Below are 22,971 nucleotides of genomic sequence, written 5' to 3'. Positions count from 1 at the left end.
TCGAATATGAAAAATAAAATACAAAAAGCAATAATTTTTTTAAAAAGTTATACATATTAAATTTACATAAACAAGAAAAATCCTATTCATTCGTAGGAAGAATTGTTGATAAAATTGAAATAATTAACCACAAAAATTTAAAGATTAAAAATAAAGAAAAATAATTAACACATTCGTTGCCTAGCGTGTTTCGGCTATGTTTCCTGCGGGGTCCAAATCCGACCGTGACTACGTCCAGTGACCCGCTATGTCACTTCGAGCCCGAACCCATCGTCATAAGGCCAGATTCGAACATTAAAACTATTTCTTATTTTTATTACTTAAGTGTAGCTATAGTAAAAGTCTGGACTAAGGGTATTGGAGTTTTTCCCAACATTCCAGATGGGAAATCCCGATGTTCTTTCATTTCCGACAAATATATTTAGTTCTGAAATGGGAAAAGCGATAAACTTTCCAGCTAAAGTATTCCGAGGGATCTCATGGCAGATATCTCAGATCTTTGATTTAGTCGAGAAGCATACTTGTGAGATACTACATCAGTGATTTTTTTATCCTCAAAATGTTCAGTAAACAGTGTGAAAATATATTTGAAAGTGAAGAGAGTAGTGATGACGAAGTAGTGAATTTTAGAAAAAAAATTATAAATAGAATTTCATCGAGTTCGAATATTGAGGAAGCCACGGTCGGATTTGGGCCCCGCAGGAAACATAGCCGAAACACGCTGGGCGACAAACGTGTTAACTCGAACAAGAAGAGCGTCACCATACGTTGGTGACGGGGCCCCCACGGAAGTATACCCGTCGCAAGAATATGTGCGACGTGGCGACGAACGTGTTAATATAACAAAAAGATCACATATATATATATAATCCTCTAATAATCCTATATAAATAAGAATAAGGATTGTAAACTGAGTCTCTTTATATGGTTGGAAAGCTGGAAAAATAAAATATTATTATTATCATATAAAAAGTATTTATTTGGTAGTTGTAATGTTAAAAGACAAGTTAAAAAACTCTGATACCATGAGAAAATTTAAATAAATAAATTGTGTGTATTTTTTCATGACTATTTATTCTTAAATGCATTATAACACATAAACAGATTGGTAAATGTATTATTAACACTGATTCTTCATTTATAAACATAATATATGTATATCTGAGAACAATAAGGGTATTTTTACAGTGAAGAGTCATATCGACATTGTTATTTTTTCTACTAAATACTTTATAATATAAAAAAAAATCACAATATTTCTAACAGTGAAATTGAACATTAAGCTACAAAAAACAAAGACATAAACAGTAAATTACTGACAGAAATTTTTAGACATAACTACACTAAGTTTTGTATATGAAATTAAACCCCATCTTCATTTAAAAATAACTTTTTTATTACTCAAAATGATATTTTTAATTTGTTGTGTTTAAAAAATATATATAACAATTGTATATTGTAGAATGTCATGAAGGCAAACATTCTCATGTATCAAATACCATGATTTATAGGTTTAGAATCTATGGTTTTTATAAAACTTTTATAGCATTTGTCATTAATCAACAATAATGATTACACTTTGCATCTAATAATACAAATCTTGTAATAAAGATTTATGTAGATATATAAAAGTATTGTTCAGAGACTAACAAATTTCATTTTGTAAGCAGTACAGGTTTTGGAACATTGAATTTTTTACTGTTTTCTTAAATTATTCTTTGATAATACTGTTTGCTTCCCTTTTGCAAATAATACCCTTACTTTAAAACATGTAATATCTTTCCTTTAAATTCATACTTGGTTTTTGAAATTAACTTTGTGTTCAAGTAAAATATTATTTTCGGGAGGTAATGCAAGACAGGCTCTTAAGATATTTTCGATTGCTGATCGTTGTCTGAACAATGCATTTACAATTGGTGTTCCTTGAGGAACTAATGGTGCTTTGCAAAGATATGAAAGTATGGAAAGTACACTGTGAAATCCAGTGAACTCATTTTTGGTATTAGCTACTTTGAATGTAATACGCGAACAAATTTCTGCTAAAAGGACCAGATCCAAAATAATTGGGCTAGCCAATAAAGAATCTTCACATGTATTGTGTATTACAATCGTATTGTGTCCTCCAAGTAATATTTCTGATGTATATTCATCCATCGCCCGTTTACTATCACCTAATAAAGAATTAAATAACAATCCTGTATTCTGAATAGTAAATGGATAGTAAATAATATATAATATCTAATAGAATAAATATATATATTTTTTAATACATACCGACATATGGAACATATTTAATAACAACACAATGATCTGGCTTTTCTCCAGGTTGGTAAAGAATTTTATTTGATTGTACCATATCATCTACAACATTGCTTTTTGAAATCTAAAAACAGAATTATATTAGAATATTAATATTATAAATATATATTATACAAAATTAGATTTTTTCTTTTTCAACAAAATACCTCTTTTGAGCGAAATTGTTGAGGAGCAGATAAATTATAACCATCATTATTTCCAAGATGGTTATAACTAACAATTGATACTGGCTTAATACCAGCTGAGACTAGAAAATCTACAAGTACAGATTTCAATTTTGTTTGCCCAGATTTAAAATCATCGCCACTAATGAATGTTTTATGTTGCTCTGCTAATTCCATTGCTCCTGGTACGAAAGTATTTTGAGGTGATCCATTTATATATGTACACTGAAGCAGTAACATATACACAATATTAACAAATTTTGCTATTAATAATAAGAAGAATATTAATAATTTCAATTTAAAAATAATATAATACTAAATATATTTTACTCACTCCTTCCAAAGCAGCTGCAACAGCAAACACTGTACTTGGACTAATTTCTGAATGACCTTCATTAATAGCATTTAATAAATTTTCTGCTGTATCATTTACACCTGGTATTATCTCTGAAAATCGTTCTGTGTTAGCAGTCCATAATATAATCACTTGATCCAAATTCTTTGTAGTTTTAAATTCTGCAATGTCTTTTCTAAGTTGTTCCAATTGTTCGAATTTTGTACCATAAATAATATTATTTGCTCTTTTTTCCTAAAAGTTAAAAAATATAATATAGATTTCTTCTTAAAATCCAAGTAAATAATAGATAAATATTTAAGGAAAAAGAAAAATTTAATTGAGAGAATTACCTGATTGGATGCAATAAAGTCAGGATAATATATGCTTTTTTTTGGTTTCATATGCACCATGTGTGGTACTAATTGCTTCTGTAAATTAATGTCTAAAACTTCCGCACGTTGCATAGCATCAGCTAAGTTCATATTTGAAATATCCCAACCATCAATTTCAATATCATCTGGATTTACCATTGGAAGCATCCAAGACATGGGAACATATACCTCTTCTTTGTTTCCTTTGCCTAATCTGATGGTAGATGCTTGAGTTAAGGAACCATACCTAAAATTTAAATAAAAGCTTTATATAAGTACATTATTTCACTTAAGAAGAAGAATTAAAAAATTTTTTATATTATTATTAAATTATCATAATTACCAATTTGCTTTTTGAATGCCATTCTTTGTTTCCCATGTCAACCTAAGTTTATTTGCTAATAATGCTGCGGTAATAGTGGTACCATTATTTCCACCCCATCCTACCAACATTAACCCAAGTTTTGGAACTTTCAGTTGTGTTCTAATTAATAGGTTTGTTGTTACAGGTGTTACCTATTACAATAAATGCATGTTTATATTCTGTAATATATTACTTTCAGACATTTAAAATAAATAATATTACACGTAGCAATTGTTAATATTTGTATCCAAGGTTTTTTCTACTAGTACACGAGTGGTGTACAATACAGGAACCTTTATTTTTTTCAAAAATTGAAAAATTCATTTCCAAAATTAAAATCATAGGGTTTGAGCAGCTGTTCATTTTTTTTAATTATTATATTTGTTCCTTCCCCCTAAAAAAGAATTTTTTAATACAAAATTTGTAAATTGAATATTTATACAATTTTTCTAAAAAAAACCTTTCAACCTTAAATGTATTGATCAAATTAAATATCAGAGCCGTTTTCTTGATAAAAAAAATTTACAAATAAGCTTATTTACACTTTGTTTAATAATCGTTATCATCTTTTTTCATTTTGTTACAGCAATTTATTTATATAGTTTTTACGAAATTTATAGTTTAAAAGGGACGTCTAAAAACAATATTAAGATATAAGATCTTTTTTTTTATGTGTATTGTTATTTTCATATATTAAATGCATAGTGAAATTCTATAGTTGATGTTTCATTGCGTATGCATAATAATTACAATAAGGAATGAGTAAATATCACTAAGGGCGGGTATTTTCGAAGCTTTTCTTACTACTATGCTACATCTTACTACATCTTATCATTTAATGTATAAAACTATTATGAAATGAACATTTTTAGAATATAATAATTCATCATAAAGTCCTTTGAGAAATGAATTTTCATAATGAAGAATTGCTTTGTATAAAATATTTTTTTTTTGAGAAAGGAAAAGAACAAGTATGAATAAGTTAATATACATCATTTCAACAGTTTTGAAATTCTTTTTATATCTCCCATATACTTTACAAAAATAATTTTTTTGCTTAAAATTAAAGTCGATTATAATCTCTTTAATTTAGTAACAATCTGCTAAACATTATTGATCGGATTTATTATATAAAATATAGAAAATCATTTTTCTTATTCTATAATTTTTTTCTCATAATGTTCTGTTTTAATAATTTGGCAACTATTGTAATAAAAAGGAATATTTTTTTAAATAGAAAGAAAGAATTATAAGAAAAAAGTAAGAGGTATATTATATCATAATATTCTAGGTATGCTTACTGTATAATTTCCACTGTTGTCTTCCGTAACATTCGTTGTTTGATACTCGTACTGTGCTTCGATATAGTCTTCTGTGTATTTCACCTTCGGCGATTCAACGCGAATTTTCAAAGCCATTTTAGTTGTTATTTAAATCTTTTACACTGATGATAATAGTCTTGAATTAGCTTTGCGGCAAATTCACAAAAAATGTACTTCCACAGGAATATTGGTTCAAGGATTATAGATTGATTGAAGGATTATATTCTAGATTTAATATCAAAGGATATATATATATAAATTAACAATCGATGTATAATCGCTTTTTATAAATCACCATGCAACAAGTGATATATGTATATGTATATTTATATATCCGCGATAAAGAAAATAAAGGAAGAAATTCGTAGGCAAAGCGAACGTAAATGATACTCGAAGGTGAATATCCAAAACGTCGTGTTCGTAGCTGAAACGTAAATGTCGAGAGTTCGCGCAAGCATGCGCTTTAAAAGAAATGTCATGGCAGCCCCCTTCCACCCTGTATAACTGGCACCTATTATATTTGATTACCGCTCGGTTTTTATCAAGCTAACTAATCTCGCATAAACTAAACATACGCTTAGTTTGCAACTTCTTATTCTCTCGTCTTTCTTACTTTTTTGTTCCTTATACCACCTTACAACCACATTCTGTGTTTTAACCTTATCTCCTGGATAAATATCTCGATGTTCGAATCGTTCGTGTGCGTGTATATGTTTTCTCCAAGTTCTACGTTTTTCTTTTTTCTATCAAGTTCTTGTTTTAGGTTCTACGTTCAACCGAGTTTGTATCGCTCCTGCGTTATGAAAACGTCCGTTATTTCAACTAACGTGATTATTTTTTATCGTTAATACGCCAATTATTCTTCCGTTTTATAAATTCATGAATCGTTCCTTTAAATGAAAAGAGGCTATAAAATCCATGACATTCGGATGATCATAGAACATTTCGAATACCTTGGACTTTCTGACAAGTACAAATAATATGTAATATTATATAAATTTATGTATACGTTTCAATAGTTAATAGAATATCCCAGGTAGAATAAATATTTAAATTAAAACTACATAAGATTATGAGTTATTGCTCTGAATAAAATTGATAACAATGAATATATAATAATGTATGTATGAAACAAAAATTTACATATGTATATATGTATATATAGCTATTATAATTATTTAATTTTGTCAATATTTACTTTTATATTTTTATTTGCTATTATGTATATTATTCAATTAATGTGTATATTTGCTGAAAAAATTTAATGAAGTATTATATTTATACATTGGCTTATTTAACATAATGAAACTTAATATTTTATTTTTATTTATATTAATCGTATTTCTATATATCAAAATTTTTATGCATATTGGTTATGCACTTACATGTGTATAAAGCACATTGCACAATATATTCTACAAAAACATGAGAATTAATATTTATCGAATATAAATTGTCATATATATCAATTAAAAATTTCATCTTATTATATACATCCTTTCATACATTCTAGATATGTAAAGCTACAATTTTTTGTAAATTATTAAATAAACTATAACTTTACCGTTCATTACAAATATTTATTAAAAAATACTTTCTTTGTCATAAGAAAGTTTTGCATTGTTACAGATGCTCTACATGTAAGTGCTTCTTTATAAATTACTTGATACGATTATTAACTACAAATGCACCGTTTATATAAAATAATTCTACTTATAATTTACGGTAAACTATGGTAAAATTACTGTATTTTCACAGAGTAATATAATTGAAGTATATGTCATGTATATATGTCATGTATGTACATATATATATATATATACATACTATACATAAATTGCACAAATCTATAAAATAAGGTATTAACACGTTTTGCGGTTTAAATTATGATTGTTAGCGGGTCTGTGAACTGTTCAATTACATCACGTGTAGTTGAAATATATAGATTGTTTCAATCAATTGGCACTCGGTGCCTCTGGAACTTTCGTAATGGAAGAATTATGTTGCCAGGCCATTCGTAAGACGACCCTCCACGGACGATTATGAGCTATAATCTGTTTACAAAGGCTGATTTTATCCGAGTCAACGTTAAATGTATACTATATATACGTGTCGTTTTGCTTTCATCCCAAGAAACGAGCATCATCATTACCGATAATGTATATACATATATGTACAAGGCTGGAATCTTACACAAAATTCATTAAATACTATTTAGTACCTTCACTTCGCATCGCATTCTTCCATACATTAATATCATATGTTCAGAAATATTTCCGGATCGATATTTAAGAAACAACATCGACAACTCCCTTATCGCTGATCGTCCACTACCTATACATACTGTGCCGATATAATCATATTCGCGAAATTCTAATAGAATAAATATTTCTCATTTTTTTTGTTTCATGTCGCGTATGAAAGAAATCGTAAATATCTAGTCACAAGATAATAATTAGACTGCAGATTTTTATGCAGATTCATATTTTAGAAAATATATAATTGAAAAAGTAGAATTTTGCTAAAAAATTGTTTTGCCTATTCGGTATCATAGAAAGCACTATACTTTGGGTATTTTATATATTTTATATAAGCGTTTTCTGATATTATGTGCATTCTGTATAATTTCTCACTTTCAAATTTCGAATCCCATAAATGCATAAAAATCCGCAATGTAATAATGATGTATATTATAGGCGTATAACATTATAATAATGTATATATACCGAAAGAAATAAGAAATCATGGAAACAAAAGGAAATAAAACTGTAATAGCAACTTTGCTACATAATAATTATTTAATTGCTTATATTCATTCGTTATTAAACGAATTCGCGGATACGATTACGTAAACTTATCTCAAAAATATTAAAAGGAATTCAACCAACAGTTGGCCCATTATTCATAAAGAGTGATAGTTGAACTCTGTCCAATGCTTAAACTAAATTGGAGCGGAATTAGCTTATGGGAACGACCATCATCATACACGTATATACCAACGCAATAGATATTATGAATAAATACCTTTGAAGTTCCGTGTTCCTTTATTTTCTGAAGTTCTAAAATAATTCGAAATTTTAAGATCGTTAAGCAAATTTAATATCGTAATAACTTCTTAATAACTTCTTAATAACTTTCAATTTTAATTCTATAGTTGATTCAATGTATTCAATAAAAGGTATTTTCACATTGCACTTCAAATATTTAAAATATAAAATATATAGAAATGTATAAAATATTTTTTATTTACTTAGGATTACTGAGAATAAGAAATAACAAAACGCATTATACGTACATTAAAAATGAAAAAATATTCGATCTTATTTTTGACAATTTATAAGAAACGTAATTTTATTGAATATGTTATACTTCACAAGTATATAATACTAAGCAAGATAATTTAACTATGTATAAAAAACTGTAATTTTTAATGTGATCTTCACTCATTTTTTTTAGTTGTACACAACATTTTTTTGGCAATATTTACAATTTTTAGAAATATTGAATATATATAAATAATAATAAGAGTAGTTATTAATTATATAAATTATTAATTTAAGCATTGAATTCAGATAATATTATGTTGATTATCTTTTCTGAATATAAATTATATTTAAACATATCATATTATTAAACATTAAAATACATTAAATTACATATATTCTTATTCTTCATCGCATATACTATAATATCCTAATTTTCTCGAAAAAATCGCATGAGAGAATGTACATATATAATCATTAACTAAAATCGTAAAGATAAAAAAAATACAATAATTAACGCTTGTTATATACTTTTTTACATTTTTATAAAGATTTAAAAAAATGAATAATATAAATCATGTAAATACATGAATATCTACCATTATGTTTTCTTAATATGTTGTATGTTATACTTAAAAATTCTTTTAAATAAATTTAATAAAATCTTCTTGTTACATGTTGTTTGTTAACATTTGTATATCAGCTGTTTGTTATTACTACGTCATATTAAATAATGATATTATACCAGTAAACGATTTTTGTAGTATAGATAAATATATATAAATACATATAATAAAAAGTCATATGAAAATAATGCTATTAATAATTTGTAATGTTACGCATTTAATAATCTTTTTGCATTAATTACGTTTAAATTCAACATCATGCTTAATATATATTTATTTAATAAAATTATAGAATGTATGTACCCTATATATACAGAATGGAGTCAGGGAGATTCTATGCCTCAAAATGAGATAAAAATCAAGGATAATAGAATCGCGTTGGAGACTTCGTTTTTTGACAAAAACAAGTTTGGAAATTTGTAAAGTATGGATGAATTTGACCAATTCTTGATTGCACAGGAATAGACAATCGACAGGGGATTACTCTACATACGAAAAAAATTGAAAATGAAGAATAAAATTTAAGGCTTCGTTTTGGAAAAAATAGATTTTGGATATGTTAGTCAAGAATTAGACCGGTACACGTATACTACGCAAATCTCAAATTTAATTTTTTCGAAAATGAAACTTCAAATGAAAAATCTTTATTCTACATTATTCTACATTTCTACTTATTTTCACATGTAGAATAACTTCCTATCGATTATCTACTCTTGTTTAGCTGGGAATTAAGCAAATTTATGCATACTTCATACATTTAAAAACTCAATTTTCTCAAAAATGGAGCTCCCAGCGCAATATTATCATTCTAGATTTTTGTCTTTGAGCTGAATTACGGGTCACGTTGTATATAGTAATTTTCTCAACATATATAAAAATATGACTTTACAATTTTTAGAATTAACCTATTTTGTATTTTGTATAAGTAAGTATGTTTGAAAAGATGCCTATTATACATACGTTTACTTTGATTCGAATATTCACAGTTATATCATCTATATAATTAGTTTAGTGAATTTTATTGTTCATCTAGTAATTTTACTAGAAAAGGTTTATCAAAGAGTAACCAGTAGAATGATAGTTTTGTAGATTTGATTATTTGAGAATGAAAAGTAAGTATTATTTCGGTTAAACATCTTTTAATAGCTAATATAGTATTGTCAGTACTATCAATTGTTGTATATATGTATATATAAAATTTATATATATACATACATATGTAACTTGACGAATTTTCTTGTCAGGAGTATGTAATATAATATAAGTAAATATCAAGAATTGGAATAAAAATGTCAAGATATTTGGAAAGAGTACAAGAAATATTAAGAAATGCAGATAGTAAGAAAGTTGCAAGTAAAAAGGTATGTATACATATGTACCTACTAATGTTTGTTTTATATCACTTAATTTTAAACTTTATCATTTTGGGACAATTTCTAGTTAAGAAAGGTTACATTAATTAACAATTATTAATGTTCTAGACATTTTTCAATAATAATAATCTTTCATTGTGTGAAGGATAATACTATTCATTGTACTAAATGTTAATTATACTTTTCGTTTTAGATGTGTGTTCAGGAATTATTAGAATTATATGAAAATGAAGATGCAATACTAGAAATTTGTGAAAATACAAAGGAAAGAACACAAAGTATTGTAGATTGGTCATATATAATACATAGTGTCCATAGGATAGTATTAAATGTAAATATATTTTTATGCTATAGAATATAATTAAAATGAAATTTGTTAGAAGTAATTTTACATAATGTTATAACCATTTTTATTTTTATTCAAGGAAGCAGATAGACTTGCTAATAAAGATTCTTCTAATAAAGCAGCAATAACTGAACGAAATTATACATGCACACTTGTGAAAAATACATTTCGACATGCAAATTGTCATAAAGTACCACTTTTAAAATGTGAAGATATAATGCCTTTAATTTTACAAATTTTAGGGACACATATATACGAATATTATCATGATACTTATATAAATGTGCTAAATTCTTATATACTACCATTTAGAATATATCAGGTGAACATGACTCATGAACAGTGGAAGGAATTGTTAAAAATGTGTTTAAATTTATATAAATATATGTCTTCTCCTACAAGTAAAAGAATTGTTTTAGATACATTGCAAATGATCATTGAGTATGGTTGTTTGCATACAAATTTATTTTTAAATGTAAAAGAAATACTATTATTTTTAGGTATGTAATGAAATTTTTAAAACAATGTTTTTAATTAAAATTTATTCTAAAATTCCGTGTTAAAATCAACAACTATATATTATCTATAATTTAACTAATTTATATATATATAAATTATTAATTTAACATCATAATAAAACATGCTATAACTTTTTCCAATTTTAGAAAGTATTTTCCTTGATGTAGAAAAAAATGGAGAAATTTTAGCTGAATCTAGTTACAAAGTTACATATACAATATGTCAACAAATTGCAGTAGAATATAGAATTACACTGTGTCATTTTAGTGAAAATATTTTACCGAATATAATCAGATTAGACAGTTCTATCGAAAAATATAAACTTTTACTATTTTTTGTAAAAATTCATCATCCCAAAGGAGTATGTAAAACTTGTGATGGTGCTTATGCTTATGATTGGGGAAAATGGTACAATTCTCTTAAAAGTATGTATCTAATGATTTTGAAAGATTTTAAAGCTGATATACTTTCAAAGAGCTTCCTTTGGTTTGCAATTGAAGGTAATATATTTGTAACTTTTTTAAAATAAAGAATATGTAAAATAAATATATTTTATTAATTATTAATCTAAAAATAAATATGTTTTAGTTTTTAAACAAGTAATGGAAAATCCAGATTTGATCACTGAGAAAACATCATTCAATAATTATGATTATATACAACCAGCAAAACGCAGACGAATTGCTGTCAAAATAAATGGACCGGTTGATATGCTTATTGATAATAATCCAGAAGAAGCTTGGCCCATGATACAGGTCTTAACAACATTGTTTAAGCAATATCCTGAATGTTTAAAATCAGGAGATTTTCCAATATTTTTAAAAGTTTTAGTGGATCTTTTCACATTATCTCTTAAGAAAGAAAAGATCATAAATAATTTATTTGAACTAGCTGCTGTTTTGTTAATGAATGAAAAATTATGTTCTATAATGGATATAGAAAATTCAAATATTTATTGGGACCAAATATGGGATATTTTATTAAGGTATTATTTATTTATTTCAGATTTTAGGTCATATACATTTATTTTATATTATTTTACACTCTTTTAAAATATTGATTTTATGTTTGTGTGTCTATAGTAATTTATTGTTTTAGATCATTAAACATAAATCAGAATGAAATATCAACTCATAAACTCACACAGCTTTTTATAATACATAATAAAATAACAAATCCAAATGCACTTTTAAAGCTATATTTGACAAATGTTATTAAGTGGTCTATTATGAGTCTTCGTACATTAATAGTAATCTGTGAACATTTGCCTTTGCCTACTAATATGAAAGTATTTAATATAAATGTATATTCACCAGCAATGAATACAAATTCTGTTAGGTCATGTCTTATAAAATGGATATTAAATATTCCTTGGCACGAAATGGCAACACAGATAAGAATTGATGAACTGTGCTTATTACTTATTGGCATAACATTAAAGTCAAAACATCAGAAACAAATAAAATTCAATGAATATGATATTAATGACATATGTGATTGTTCAAAAATTGAACAAAATACTAAGTCATTTTATGAAGACATTGAACATTATTATTTGTTACTAAAGTATAAAAAAAATGTATTCACTAAAGAAAAGGTAGAAAATGCAGAACAAAAGCCAGAAGTAAATAGATATGTACTGTTTATGGAAGATATTGTAACTTATTTAATAAACAGTTTACATGTTATTATTGAAGATGGAAATAATGCTCTTCATATAATTATAATAAAGATTGCGGTTGTAGCAAAAGTTTTATCAATGATGAGAGAATTGAATATGGTATCTAAAAATATCGAAGATTTATCTTTGATACAAGCATTGAAAAATTATATAGACATTGCTTATAGTTCATTGGAAAAAATAACCAATCCATCAAGAAGTAAATATAATTATCTATTTAACGTAACAAAAGCACTTAATACATTGTATGGAACATCATATGATACTGATATAGCAAAAATAATTGTTACATCTGCAACATTGAATATGCTAAAAAACATATTTAGTTTAATGAATATTGAGGACAATGAAATTTCCGATTATAAAACTAATCGTGATTATTATGATGGCTATGAGTCTAGACTAAATAGTCATAAATATTTAGTTAGAGAAGTCATACAAACAAAGCCATGTAACTTTTGTGACAAAGGTACAATAAGAATACAAACAACAAAAGCTTTAGCATTATTCTGTTGTATGAACTTAAAACAAAAAAAATGTGAAATTCAAATAAAGCTTATGGATAACTTGCTTAAAATTGATATGTACGATCTTTCACATACAGTTGATTTTATGATGGCTATAACAGTTTTAAAATCTCTATCAAAATATGATAAAGAAGAGTTATGGAAAAATCACAATGAACTACCATTGAAAAATTTGTTGCAATTATATCACGAATGCTATAAAGATGAAACAATTACACGTTATATATTAAATGTTTTACCATATTTCTTTAATTATGCCTTAGTTTACAATTACAAGTTAGATAATTTAATGAATATTATTGTTCGATTTAATAAGCTGCGATCTGAAAAAAGATATGGTGTCCTTGCTCATAAAGAATTTATTAAATGTCTCTCAGAAATTATTTATATTAGTCCTTCCCATTTTTGTTATACTACATGTCATACTTTGAACCAAATGCCAATATTTGAAGGAATTTTATCATCCCTTATTAGTAATTCATTTCTTGCACAAGTGCAAATAATTAAGTGTATACAAAAGATATATTCTTTAAAGAATATTAATTTCGAATGGAAAGAAACATTATTTACAAAAATAGAAAAATCAATAAATGAATTAGCCATTAACAATAAAACAGATGACGAAATAAAAACAGACGAGAAGGAAATTACAACAGCAAGTATTTCACTAATGCTTGCTGCTATAATATCTACTAATGGAACATTTCAGTGTCGTGCATTACTAACAATGTTACGGTTTAGCATTGACAAAAGAGTAGAAACTCAAATAATTTCAAAATCAATAAGTATTATGGCAAATCAAATCAATTATTCAAACATCGTGGAAGAAAATTTAAGTTATTTAATGACATACTGGTTTAATTCCAAATATTCATCACAATTATTTCCTTGGAATTTAACACAATGTAAATCAGAAGAACAATTTTATAAAATATATAGTAATACAATAGCATTTATTAAATTTCAAAATCTAGAACTTTCTAGTGTCATTTCCTTTTGCAATTATATTAACTTATCATTTAAACAACTCATTGAAAATATTTTTCCACAAATTTTATCATGGCTATTATATTGCATTAATGAAAATAATGGAAATAGATCAAAAACATTAGTAGGAAAAATATTTTATAAATTAAAATCAAATCAAGATGAATTTGCTGAAATGAGGAAGTTCTCTAACTTGTTTAAAGAAAAATTTGAAGAAATATTAATATTTCTTATTGAAAGATTACACGATGAAGATTACCTTGAAGAAATATTGGGAGAAAGAATATCGTTTGCAATATCAGATCCTCCTCATTTTAAAAACAAAACAATGCTTATTTGTTTAAAGTACATAGAAGAAAACTTTATTATACCAAAAATGTCTGTACAATACTATTTAGTTTATAATTGCCCAAGAGTATTACAAAAAATATTATCACATTTAATTAATAATATCTATAAAAAGAAATTTGAGGAACATAAGATAAAAGCTTTTCATCAGTACATATTCTTTTGTTCATTGATTATTAAAGAATTGAAAGAAGAATATTTCAATACATTGTCTATGTATATCATAAAAGATATTGGTTACAGTTTACTTCACATAATTAAATTATTTGATAATACCCTTTGTAAACTAGGATGTAAATATTTTTACAAATTTATAAAACATGTTTTGTGTGTAAGAGTTGAAGAAATCAAAGAAATTTTGAATTTCACTGTCATAACTTTAATTCCTATAGCACAAGCAGGGAAGATACCTATAGCTCTAAAAATACTTCAGTTCCTAATAATTGATCAAAAGGAAATATTATCTGATGCAATAGAGAAATTAAATTCATTTCCAAATGTTCCTATATTTTTAGAAATACGAAAGATACATAATGATTTGAAATATAAAGCAAAGGAAATTTATAGTTTGGAACAAGAAGTAAAACATTTTTTGTGTACAGTGACTGATAAAGATATACATTATAGCATAGAAGATATTGTTCATTTACGAATACAATTATCTACAAGAAAAGAAGAATTACAAGAACTATATGATAAACTTGAAACATTTCATGGTTTTTTTGAAGATTGTACCTCAAGCATATTGCATCAATTGATATACAAACTCATAAAATTAACAGCATCATCTGATATAAATGTTTCAATTGAAGCTGTAAAATGTTTAGGTGAATTAGGACCAACTGATTTGACATCAATGATATATTTTGAGAAAAGTCATGTTAAAGAATCTTCTGATTTAATAGAGATATTATCATATAAAATAATAATAACAATGGTACAATTTTTATTTCAAAGTGATATTGAGTTTCGAAAAATTAGTGCTAATATACTGGATGTTGTACTTTCATCTTCTTGGGGGCAAAAGATGTTAGATGCTGAATACATGAACAATCTAAAAACTGTTTTGGATGAATCACAGGCAGTATTACCTTTAAATTATATTCAGCCATTTATAAAGAACAAAAACTCAAAAATGAGCAACATTGCTATAAACTACACAAAAACTAATGATATTATAAAGTCGGATAATACCTTTTGGACAACTCAATCCGATGGTTCATATGCTAATTGGATTATAGTATTAACATGTAATGTTTTAGAGTGTTTTACAGGATTTTATTCTGAAAATTTAATCCCCATTTGTATGTTAAGTACTGATTTTTGTGAAATAATTTTACCAAGAATTATTTTTTTGATAATTCATACAGATAAACGGTTTATGAGTACCATATCTTTGTGTATTAATACATTTTTTGAATATCATTTTGATTTTACAATAAAAACAAGCATTCCTTCACATAAATTTACAAATTGTGATCATTGTATTGTACGTTGTATGTTGAATATTGTGAACTATATTAGAATGCAAGTTCCAAACAATGATTTAGAATTTAATTATATATGTATTGCAAAAGCTGCCAAATATTGTTCAGCATTTTTTACTGCAATATTATATGCAGAAATGTCTTGTGAAACTATTTTAAATGATTATAATAACTTTACTAATATCTCAAAAATTGATTATGTCTATGAAAAATCAGCTGAACAAGGGAAAGTGATACAAAATATACTTAGAGATTCTTACGCTAAGATAGGTGATTTTGATGCAATTAATGGCACTGGTTCTTCACATTTGCATGATCATTCTACTCGTATTCAACATTATATACATACCAATAAATGGGATAAAGTAATGCCTGCACAAGATGTTGAACTTTCTTCTGGGAATATGTCAGTAATTAAGGGTGAGTATTACAAAATTACATATTTATTTGAGAGCTTATTATAATTTTAAATTAATTTTAGCACAACATTTATTAACAAGATTTTAACACCTTGCAGTTGATGTGACATTAAAACTATGTACATATAAAACAAAATATTTTAAAATTGTTATATGTTTATATTAATTAGAAATTTGTTATTTTAAAGTATACAAAATTTATTTATAATGATCATAAAGTTTCAATAAATCGTAATTTATTAAAAAGAAAATTATATTTTCATTATAATAATTTCAAATTATATGTAATTTATTATACATTTCAGAAATGGCAAATGGATTATATCAGTCTGGTCTTCATTATTTACTTAGTAATTTTATATCTACTATGTCAAATAATGGTGTAAAAATAGATAAAGACATTCAGTATGAATGTGCTTGGCGACTTAGCAATTGGGATATTTGTGAGACAAATCAAGCTTTATATCCACAAAATAGCTGTAATTTAAAATTAGAAATAACTGAACATGATTATCACTTTTATCATTATGAAGCATTAAAATATTTTCATGAAGGTAATGAGACAGCTATACAGAATGCAATTCAAAATGCTCGTATAAATATTATCAAAGCACTTAAGAACATTAATCTAGGTAAGAATTATTAAACTTTCTGACTTTGAAAAAGTATTATCTATTTAACAATTGATTATTTGTAGAAAGTAGTAAAACTATATATGAAAAGTTAATGCAATTGCAATTAATTAATGAAATTGAAGAGTTAAGCTTTGCTAAACAAGGCGAATATGAAAAAATCTTACATAAATGGCAACAGCAGGATATTGCAAATTTTTATGAATTTCAATATATTGAACCGATTTTAACTCAAAGAACTGTTATGTTTCAAATAAATGATACTTTAATTAATAACGTAAATATTAAAAATGCGCTTTTTAATACATATTTGCAAATATCAAAAATAGCAGCAGATAAAGATAACTTGCATATTGCTACACGTTCATTAGGTATATATAATTAAGATTATTATAACATTATATTAAGTATTCAATTATAAAATATATGTATTTTATTCATATTTTAATTTTTTTATGAAGATATCTTAATAAAACAAAAGGGTATACCATCAAAAATTCAAGATCAATTACTTTATCAAGAATCTTTATTAGCACTAGTTAGGAAAGATTTAGATGTTGGACGATTTCTTTTACGTAACTTAATGCAAAAGGAAACTTTAGATGCAAAATTACGAGCACAAATATTAAGAGTTTATGGAGATTGGATGGCTGAAACAAAATCAGAAAATCCCCAGGTATGTATCATGAAATAAAAGTAAATTAAGGTATGAAATTTTTAAGATTACTTAGTATCTTATTATCAGCTTTATCTATTCTATTATTATTTATTATAGATGTACTAAGCTTTAATACAATATTTTATTTCACTACAATATCTTATATACATCTCTCACTACAATATATTATATACATATACATACATAATAAAAAAATAATGTATATTATTATTTATTATCTTTCAGACTGTGATAGAAAAATATTACTTAAAATCTATAGATATAAACACATCAATTAGTACACAAAATACTGATACAATTAAAGATTTACATGATACACAAGTTGCTTTAGCTCGTTTTGCTGATAATCAGTATCAGCAAATTAGTTCATATATGAAATCTCCTCAGTTTGAAAATCTAAAAGAATGTATTACATATTCCTATAAAGGAATTAATAAACATTCAATTAGTGAAGATAAAGATATTAGAAGTGCAATGATTTTAAACCAAAGACAAAATACGAATGATGTTGCAGAACTGGAACATATACAAAAAGAAAAAGATAATTATTTGATTTTAGCATTAAAGTAAGTTCCATATTTCTGCAAAGTTCATAAAAGAGCTCTATAATTTCTGTTTTTTACATATCAGTAAAGTATATTTATATTTCATTTACTATTAATATATTTTAATATATGTTAATTATGTTAAAATTGATATTATCTTACTTAATATCTATAAATAAACATTATTATATTGCTTTATACAGGTATTATTTAATAGCACTACAGCACAGCGAAAATTATAATTTGTTAATATTTAGAATAATTGCGCTTTGGTTAGACAATATACATCAAAAGGAAGTCAATGATTTATTGCAAGAAAATCTTAACAGATTACCATCTTTTAAATTTATTCCACTTGTGCCACAATTAGCTGCGCATATGAATGATGAATTTAATGAGTTTTCTGAAAAAATATATAACATTATGCAACGTTGTGCTTTAGAACATCCACATCATACATTACCAGTTCTGTTAGCATTAAAAAATTTATATGGTGATTATGATTATAATACAGCTAGAAAAAGTAGAACACTAGAACCAAGAGTTCTTGGAACACAAAAATTGTTACAAGAAATAAAAGAATCAGATATAAATTTAATTATACAAGAAATGGAAAAGTTATCACATGCTTTAGTTATGTTGGCTAATCTTTCAACTACCTCAAATAAATGTAAGTAGATAGAAGATGTAAGTAGAAGTATTTTTAATGAAAATATAATTATACATATATCAAACATATAAACAGACATTATGTGTAATAGCACATCTTAAACTTAGTTCTAATTGTAGAATACTTCATCATAGAATTTCCATTTCTAGCGGGTTATGAAATTAAAATACCAAGAAATCAAAAAATTTTAAAGATTAAAAATTTTGAAAACATATTTGTGCTAACATTAACAATTGATGTACGACCATCCAGAAATTACAACAATGTGATTGGCATTGCTAAATATACAGAATCATATGAAACTGTTGGAGGTATAAATACTCCAAAAAAATTAACTTGTATTGGTACAGATGGCATATATAGACATGAATTAATAAAGGTATATTATTGAGTGTATTACATAATGTGTTCAATACTGGATAAAAAAACATTTATTTTTGATACTATCGAAAGACAGAGAGAGAGAGAAAGAATACTATATACTTTTAATTATTTAAATATACTTTTAGGGAAAAGATGATTTACGACAAGATGCTGTAATGCAACAAGTGTTTAATGTAATGAATATATTGTTAAAATCTCATAAAGATACTAAACGTAGAAAATTAACAATTAGAACTTACAAGGTAATATTAACAAATTATTTATATTTCAAGAATTTGTCATCATTAAATTAATTATTATTATTTTTCTTATTTATTTAACGTTTTTCAGTATCACCGGCCATGAGATGGACTTAGCTTACATTAAACTATCTAACTCACCCTTCTACACCTCCGACTTCCATTTTTCTTCCTTTATAAAATAAATAAATTCTTCCTTTCCTTTCAAATCCCTTAGATAATATGTCCTGTATTCTTTATCAGCTTTTGTCCTCTTATGTCTCTGCTGACCTTATAAAAACAAATTTTTCGATATATCCCTAAAAATCCTTATTTTTTCTCTCCACTCCTGCCACATTCCAGAATAAGAGCTTCCCTTTTTTTCTTTTTATCATTTTCTTCTGCTCCTTTCCTACTTCTGTACTTGAATTAATTACTCTTGTAGCATTTCCTTTCTTTAATATTGATATATGATTAATTAGTGATATAAATTATTTTAGATATATTAAATATCTATTTTATATGTTAATGTAATTATAATCTTATATGTCCTATACTTATGTTTCTTCTATTACTTTTCTAGGTTGTGCCATTAACACAAAGATCAGGAATACTTGAATGGTGTGATAAAACAATACCTATCGTAACTATATTGGTAGGTTCAGGTACCATTCAAGGACTTCATGAGAAATACTATCCAAAGGATTATAAAGCAAATTATTGTAGAGACAAACTAGCAGTAAGATTATATTCAAATAACATTTAATTTTACAACCGATATGTATTGTTCTTATTTTGATTATTATTTGCAGTATGAATTTTATAATGGCTATGCGATACCTTACAGTATATAGAATATTGTAGTATGGAAATATAATGTAAATTTTATTTCTAGGCAGTGGGAAAATCATCAACTAATGTAAAGTTGAAAGTATTTATGGATTGTTGTGCCCATATGCATCCAGTGATGCATTATTTTTTTATTGAAAGATATCCATCACCTGAAACGTGGTTTGAACGCAGATTAGCGTATACACGCAGGTAATAATATTTATATATAGTAATTACTCTTGAATTTATTATATTCATTAAATTATACTTACTATATTTTCACAGTATAGCAACAACATCAATGGCAGGATATATTTTAGGATTAGGAGATAGACATTTAAGTAATATCTTAATTGATCAAATAACTGCTGAAGTAATTCATATTGATTTTGGTAAATATGATTATGTAATTTTTTAAACTAGTAGTAATATTAGCAACATTGTATTATTAGTGCTATTATTAACCCTTTGCACTCGAGGACTTTTTCGGCCGGGCGTAGCAGCTACTCCGGATGATTTAGCGTATACGTGACGCGTATCTTACAGCTAGTGTAAAATGATTTCATATACAAATTAACTTGCAAAAACATTATATTCTAATAATTTATCTATATTTACATCTTTGAAAATATGATTTTGTAATATTAATTTCTGTATTTTGTTGTATGATAACTTATAAAGCATTCACCAAGATGATATAATTAATCTCATTTTTCAACAATTCAAAATCAAGTTCATCTTCATTTGAGCTAATTTCACTTCCGAAAACCACTTTTTTAGGGTTTCTAAACTATAATACTTTTGCCACGATCCAATCCGAACCAATGTTGGGGACGTTGTTTCAATACCATAGTTGAACCATAGTTTCGGAGGGATATGGGATTAAATATTTTATCTCCATTTTAAAGTTTAACATTTTACACTTCCTAACAAAGAACACAAAGAGCTAAGGAACCAATTTACGAACCAATATTGCACTCTCATCAATTGGAGATATCGAAATCTAGCATAAACAGGGACTATCGCCTCTCGCTCGCCACTGGAGTTGCAACACGGAATGCCGTGGTGATTGAAATTCGCCTCTCACGTGCAAAGGGTTAATAATGTAATTTATGAATACTTCAATTTTTTTGTTATTGAATATAATAGGCATAGCATTTGAACAAGGAAAGGTATTACCAGTTCCTGAAACCATTCCATTTCGACTTACACAAAATATTGAAGACGGTATGGGTGTATCTGGCGTAGAGGGAACAATGAGACATTGCTGTGAGAAAACATTAACCGTATTACGTGATCAAAGACAAATAATTATAACATTGCTTCAAGTTCTTTTATATGATCCATTATTTAAATGGACTATAACACCCGCTGAAGCACGTAACATTCAAAGCGGCGGAACATCATCAAAATTAGTCGAAAATAATCAGTGTAAATATAATTTATGCTTTCATATTTTCTTTTCTTGTATTATATTTTTTATAGTAATCGCATAAATTAATAATATTCTACGAATAAAATTTAATATTTTATTGAAAATATATGAATAATGTAATATAATATGTTACATATTCATTGTATCATATTCGTACTACAGAAAAATATTTTAAAAATATTTATTATTGATAGGTTCTAGAGCAACTAATAAGACAGCAGAAAGAGCTCTTTTGAGAATAGAGCAAAAACTACAAGGCACTGAAGAAGGATTAGCATCTAGTGTATCTGGTCAAGTTGAAAGACTTATACAAGAAGCCCATGATCCTAGGAATCTTTGTCGCTTATATTGTGGATGGCAACCATACCTATAATATACCTATATTTCATAATCTTAAAAAAAAAAGCGAAAGATTTTATCCAAATGTGATATAAGTTTAGAAATCACTTATTTTATAACACTACTTTAAAAGTATGATATTTGTATTTTAAATTTATTTATTTTAAATTTTATACGAATTATAAATATAAATATGTACAGAGTGTCTCTGAAATATACAAGCGTGGTGTTTCTACATACAAAAATAAATCGAAGAAAAACGTTTTTTCATTTAAAGTTTTACTTATGAAAAAAAATGAGTTTTTAAACCATTAAGTACTTAATTAATAAAATAATTCTTAAAAAGTACTAATCTTATTCTTATTTATAAAATCATTCAAAATGCAGATTAAATACAGAATAAAGGAAAGTAATATCGATATTTCGGAAATGAAATAACAACAATAACAGGAAGCAAATCGTGGCATTGTCCATATTTAATAATACAGAAGTAGAAGTTCATAATTTAAAGCATCCAGTTAATATACGGATATCTGATGGGATTTCAAACTCATTTTTCTCGAGAACGAAGTCTTAAACGAAAAAGTGTTCTTTTTTCTTTTTCGACTTATCTTTGCATGTAGAATCACCATCCGACTGCATGTACCATAATTTCAGAAATGCTCCGTATAAGTAACACCACTTTAAACAAATAAAAAATGTATATAAAAGGTATTCTAAATATTGAAATTTTTATCTAAAGTATTTCTATCTATCTATATCTGTAAAACATTATTTTAATAGAT

The 22,971-nt window shown here is 25.9% G+C and overlaps 2 protein-coding genes across 6 annotated transcripts; one reads left to right on the top strand and one right to left on the bottom strand.

Annotated features, from left to right (window-relative positions):
• Positions 1-1,521: 1,521 nt before the first annotated feature.
• On the bottom strand, positions 1,522-5,323 carry LOC100741243 (inositol-3-phosphate synthase 1-B). Of its 3 annotated transcripts, XM_033319626.1 has the most exons (8): positions 4,857-5,301; positions 3,778-3,949; positions 3,535-3,707; positions 3,171-3,456; positions 2,818-3,072; positions 2,466-2,708; positions 2,275-2,383; positions 1,522-2,171 (listed from the first exon to the last, which is right to left on the bottom strand). In XM_033319626.1, the coding sequence occupies exons 3-8, from the start codon at positions 3,642-3,644 to the stop codon at positions 1,792-1,794; spliced, it is 1,383 nt and encodes a 460-aa protein (XP_033175517.1). In that variant the 5' UTR covers positions 3,645-3,707; positions 3,778-3,949; positions 4,857-5,301; the 3' UTR covers positions 1,522-1,791. The 3 variants fall into 3 exon arrangements, with proteins under 3 accessions (XP_033175517.1, XP_033175096.1, XP_003484397.1); XM_033319205.1 differs by lacking the exon at positions 3,778-3,949 and having other exon boundaries at positions 4,857-5,323; XM_003484349.4 differs by lacking the exon at positions 3,778-3,949 and having other exon boundaries at positions 3,171-3,438; positions 4,857-5,322.
• A 4,551-nt stretch (positions 5,324-9,874) lies between these two features.
• Positions 9,875-22,896, top strand: LOC100741124 (serine-protein kinase ATM). Of its 3 annotated transcripts, none has more exons than XM_012380961.3 (18): positions 9,879-10,127; positions 10,333-10,470; positions 10,565-10,985; positions 11,151-11,504; positions 11,593-11,989; positions 12,103-16,454; positions 16,759-17,085; positions 17,151-17,456; positions 17,547-17,761; positions 17,990-18,330; positions 18,513-18,979; positions 19,129-19,358; positions 19,489-19,605; positions 20,165-20,236; positions 20,477-20,622; positions 20,698-20,804; positions 21,562-21,843; positions 22,042-22,896. In XM_012380961.3, exons 1-18 carry the CDS (start codon positions 10,056-10,058, stop codon positions 22,218-22,220), a joined length of 8,523 nt encoding a protein of 2,840 aa, XP_012236384.1. In that variant the 5' UTR covers positions 9,879-10,055; the 3' UTR covers positions 22,221-22,896. The 3 variants fall into 3 exon arrangements, with proteins under 3 accessions (XP_012236444.1, XP_012236384.1, XP_003484396.1); XM_003484348.4 differs by having other exon boundaries at positions 9,880-10,127; positions 20,165-20,320; XM_012381021.3 differs by lacking the exons at positions 19,489-19,605; positions 20,165-20,236; positions 20,477-20,622; ... (1 more) ...; positions 21,562-21,843; positions 22,042-22,896 and having other exon boundaries at positions 9,875-10,127; positions 19,114-19,231.
• Positions 22,897-22,971: the final 75 nt, after the last annotated feature.

Source organism: Bombus impatiens, unplaced genomic scaffold (genome assembly GCF_000188095.3).
Source record: "Bombus impatiens unplaced genomic scaffold, BIMP_2.2 scf_0008, whole genome shotgun sequence".
In the NCBI taxonomy this organism is placed as follows: domain Eukaryota; kingdom Metazoa; phylum Arthropoda; class Insecta; order Hymenoptera; family Apidae; genus Bombus; species Bombus impatiens.
Note: the sequence above shows the minus strand (reverse complement) of the source record. Positions and strands in the feature narration are given on the sequence as shown.

What these genes read in the sequence shown, in the direction of transcription:
- LOC100741243 (XM_033319205.1), bottom strand. Translation starts at nt 4,973, where the DNA reads ATGGCTTTGAAAATTCGCGTTGAATCGCCGAAGGTGAAATACACAGAA. An exon ending in ACAACAGTGGAAATTATACA is followed by an intron (nt 3,708 to 4,856) that starts GTAAGCATACCT and finishes TTATTGTAATAG; the next exon opens with GTAACACCTGTAACAACAAA. An exon ending in TTGCAGCTGCTTTGGAAGGA is followed by an intron (nt 2,709 to 2,817) that starts GTGAGTAAAATA and finishes TTACTGCTTCAG; the next exon opens with TGTACATATATAAATGGATC.
- LOC100741124 (XM_003484348.4), top strand. Translation starts at nt 10,056, where the DNA reads ATGTCAAGATATTTGGAAAGAGTACAAGAAATATTAAGAAATGCAGAT. An exon ending in TTCAACTACCTCAAATAAAT is followed by an intron (nt 18,980 to 19,128) that starts GTAAGTAGATAG and finishes TTCCATTTCTAG; the next exon opens with CGGGTTATGAAATTAAAATA. An exon ending in AGTAATTCATATTGATTTTG is followed by an intron (nt 20,805 to 21,561) that starts GTAAATATGATT and finishes TGAATATAATAG; the next exon opens with GCATAGCATTTGAACAAGGA.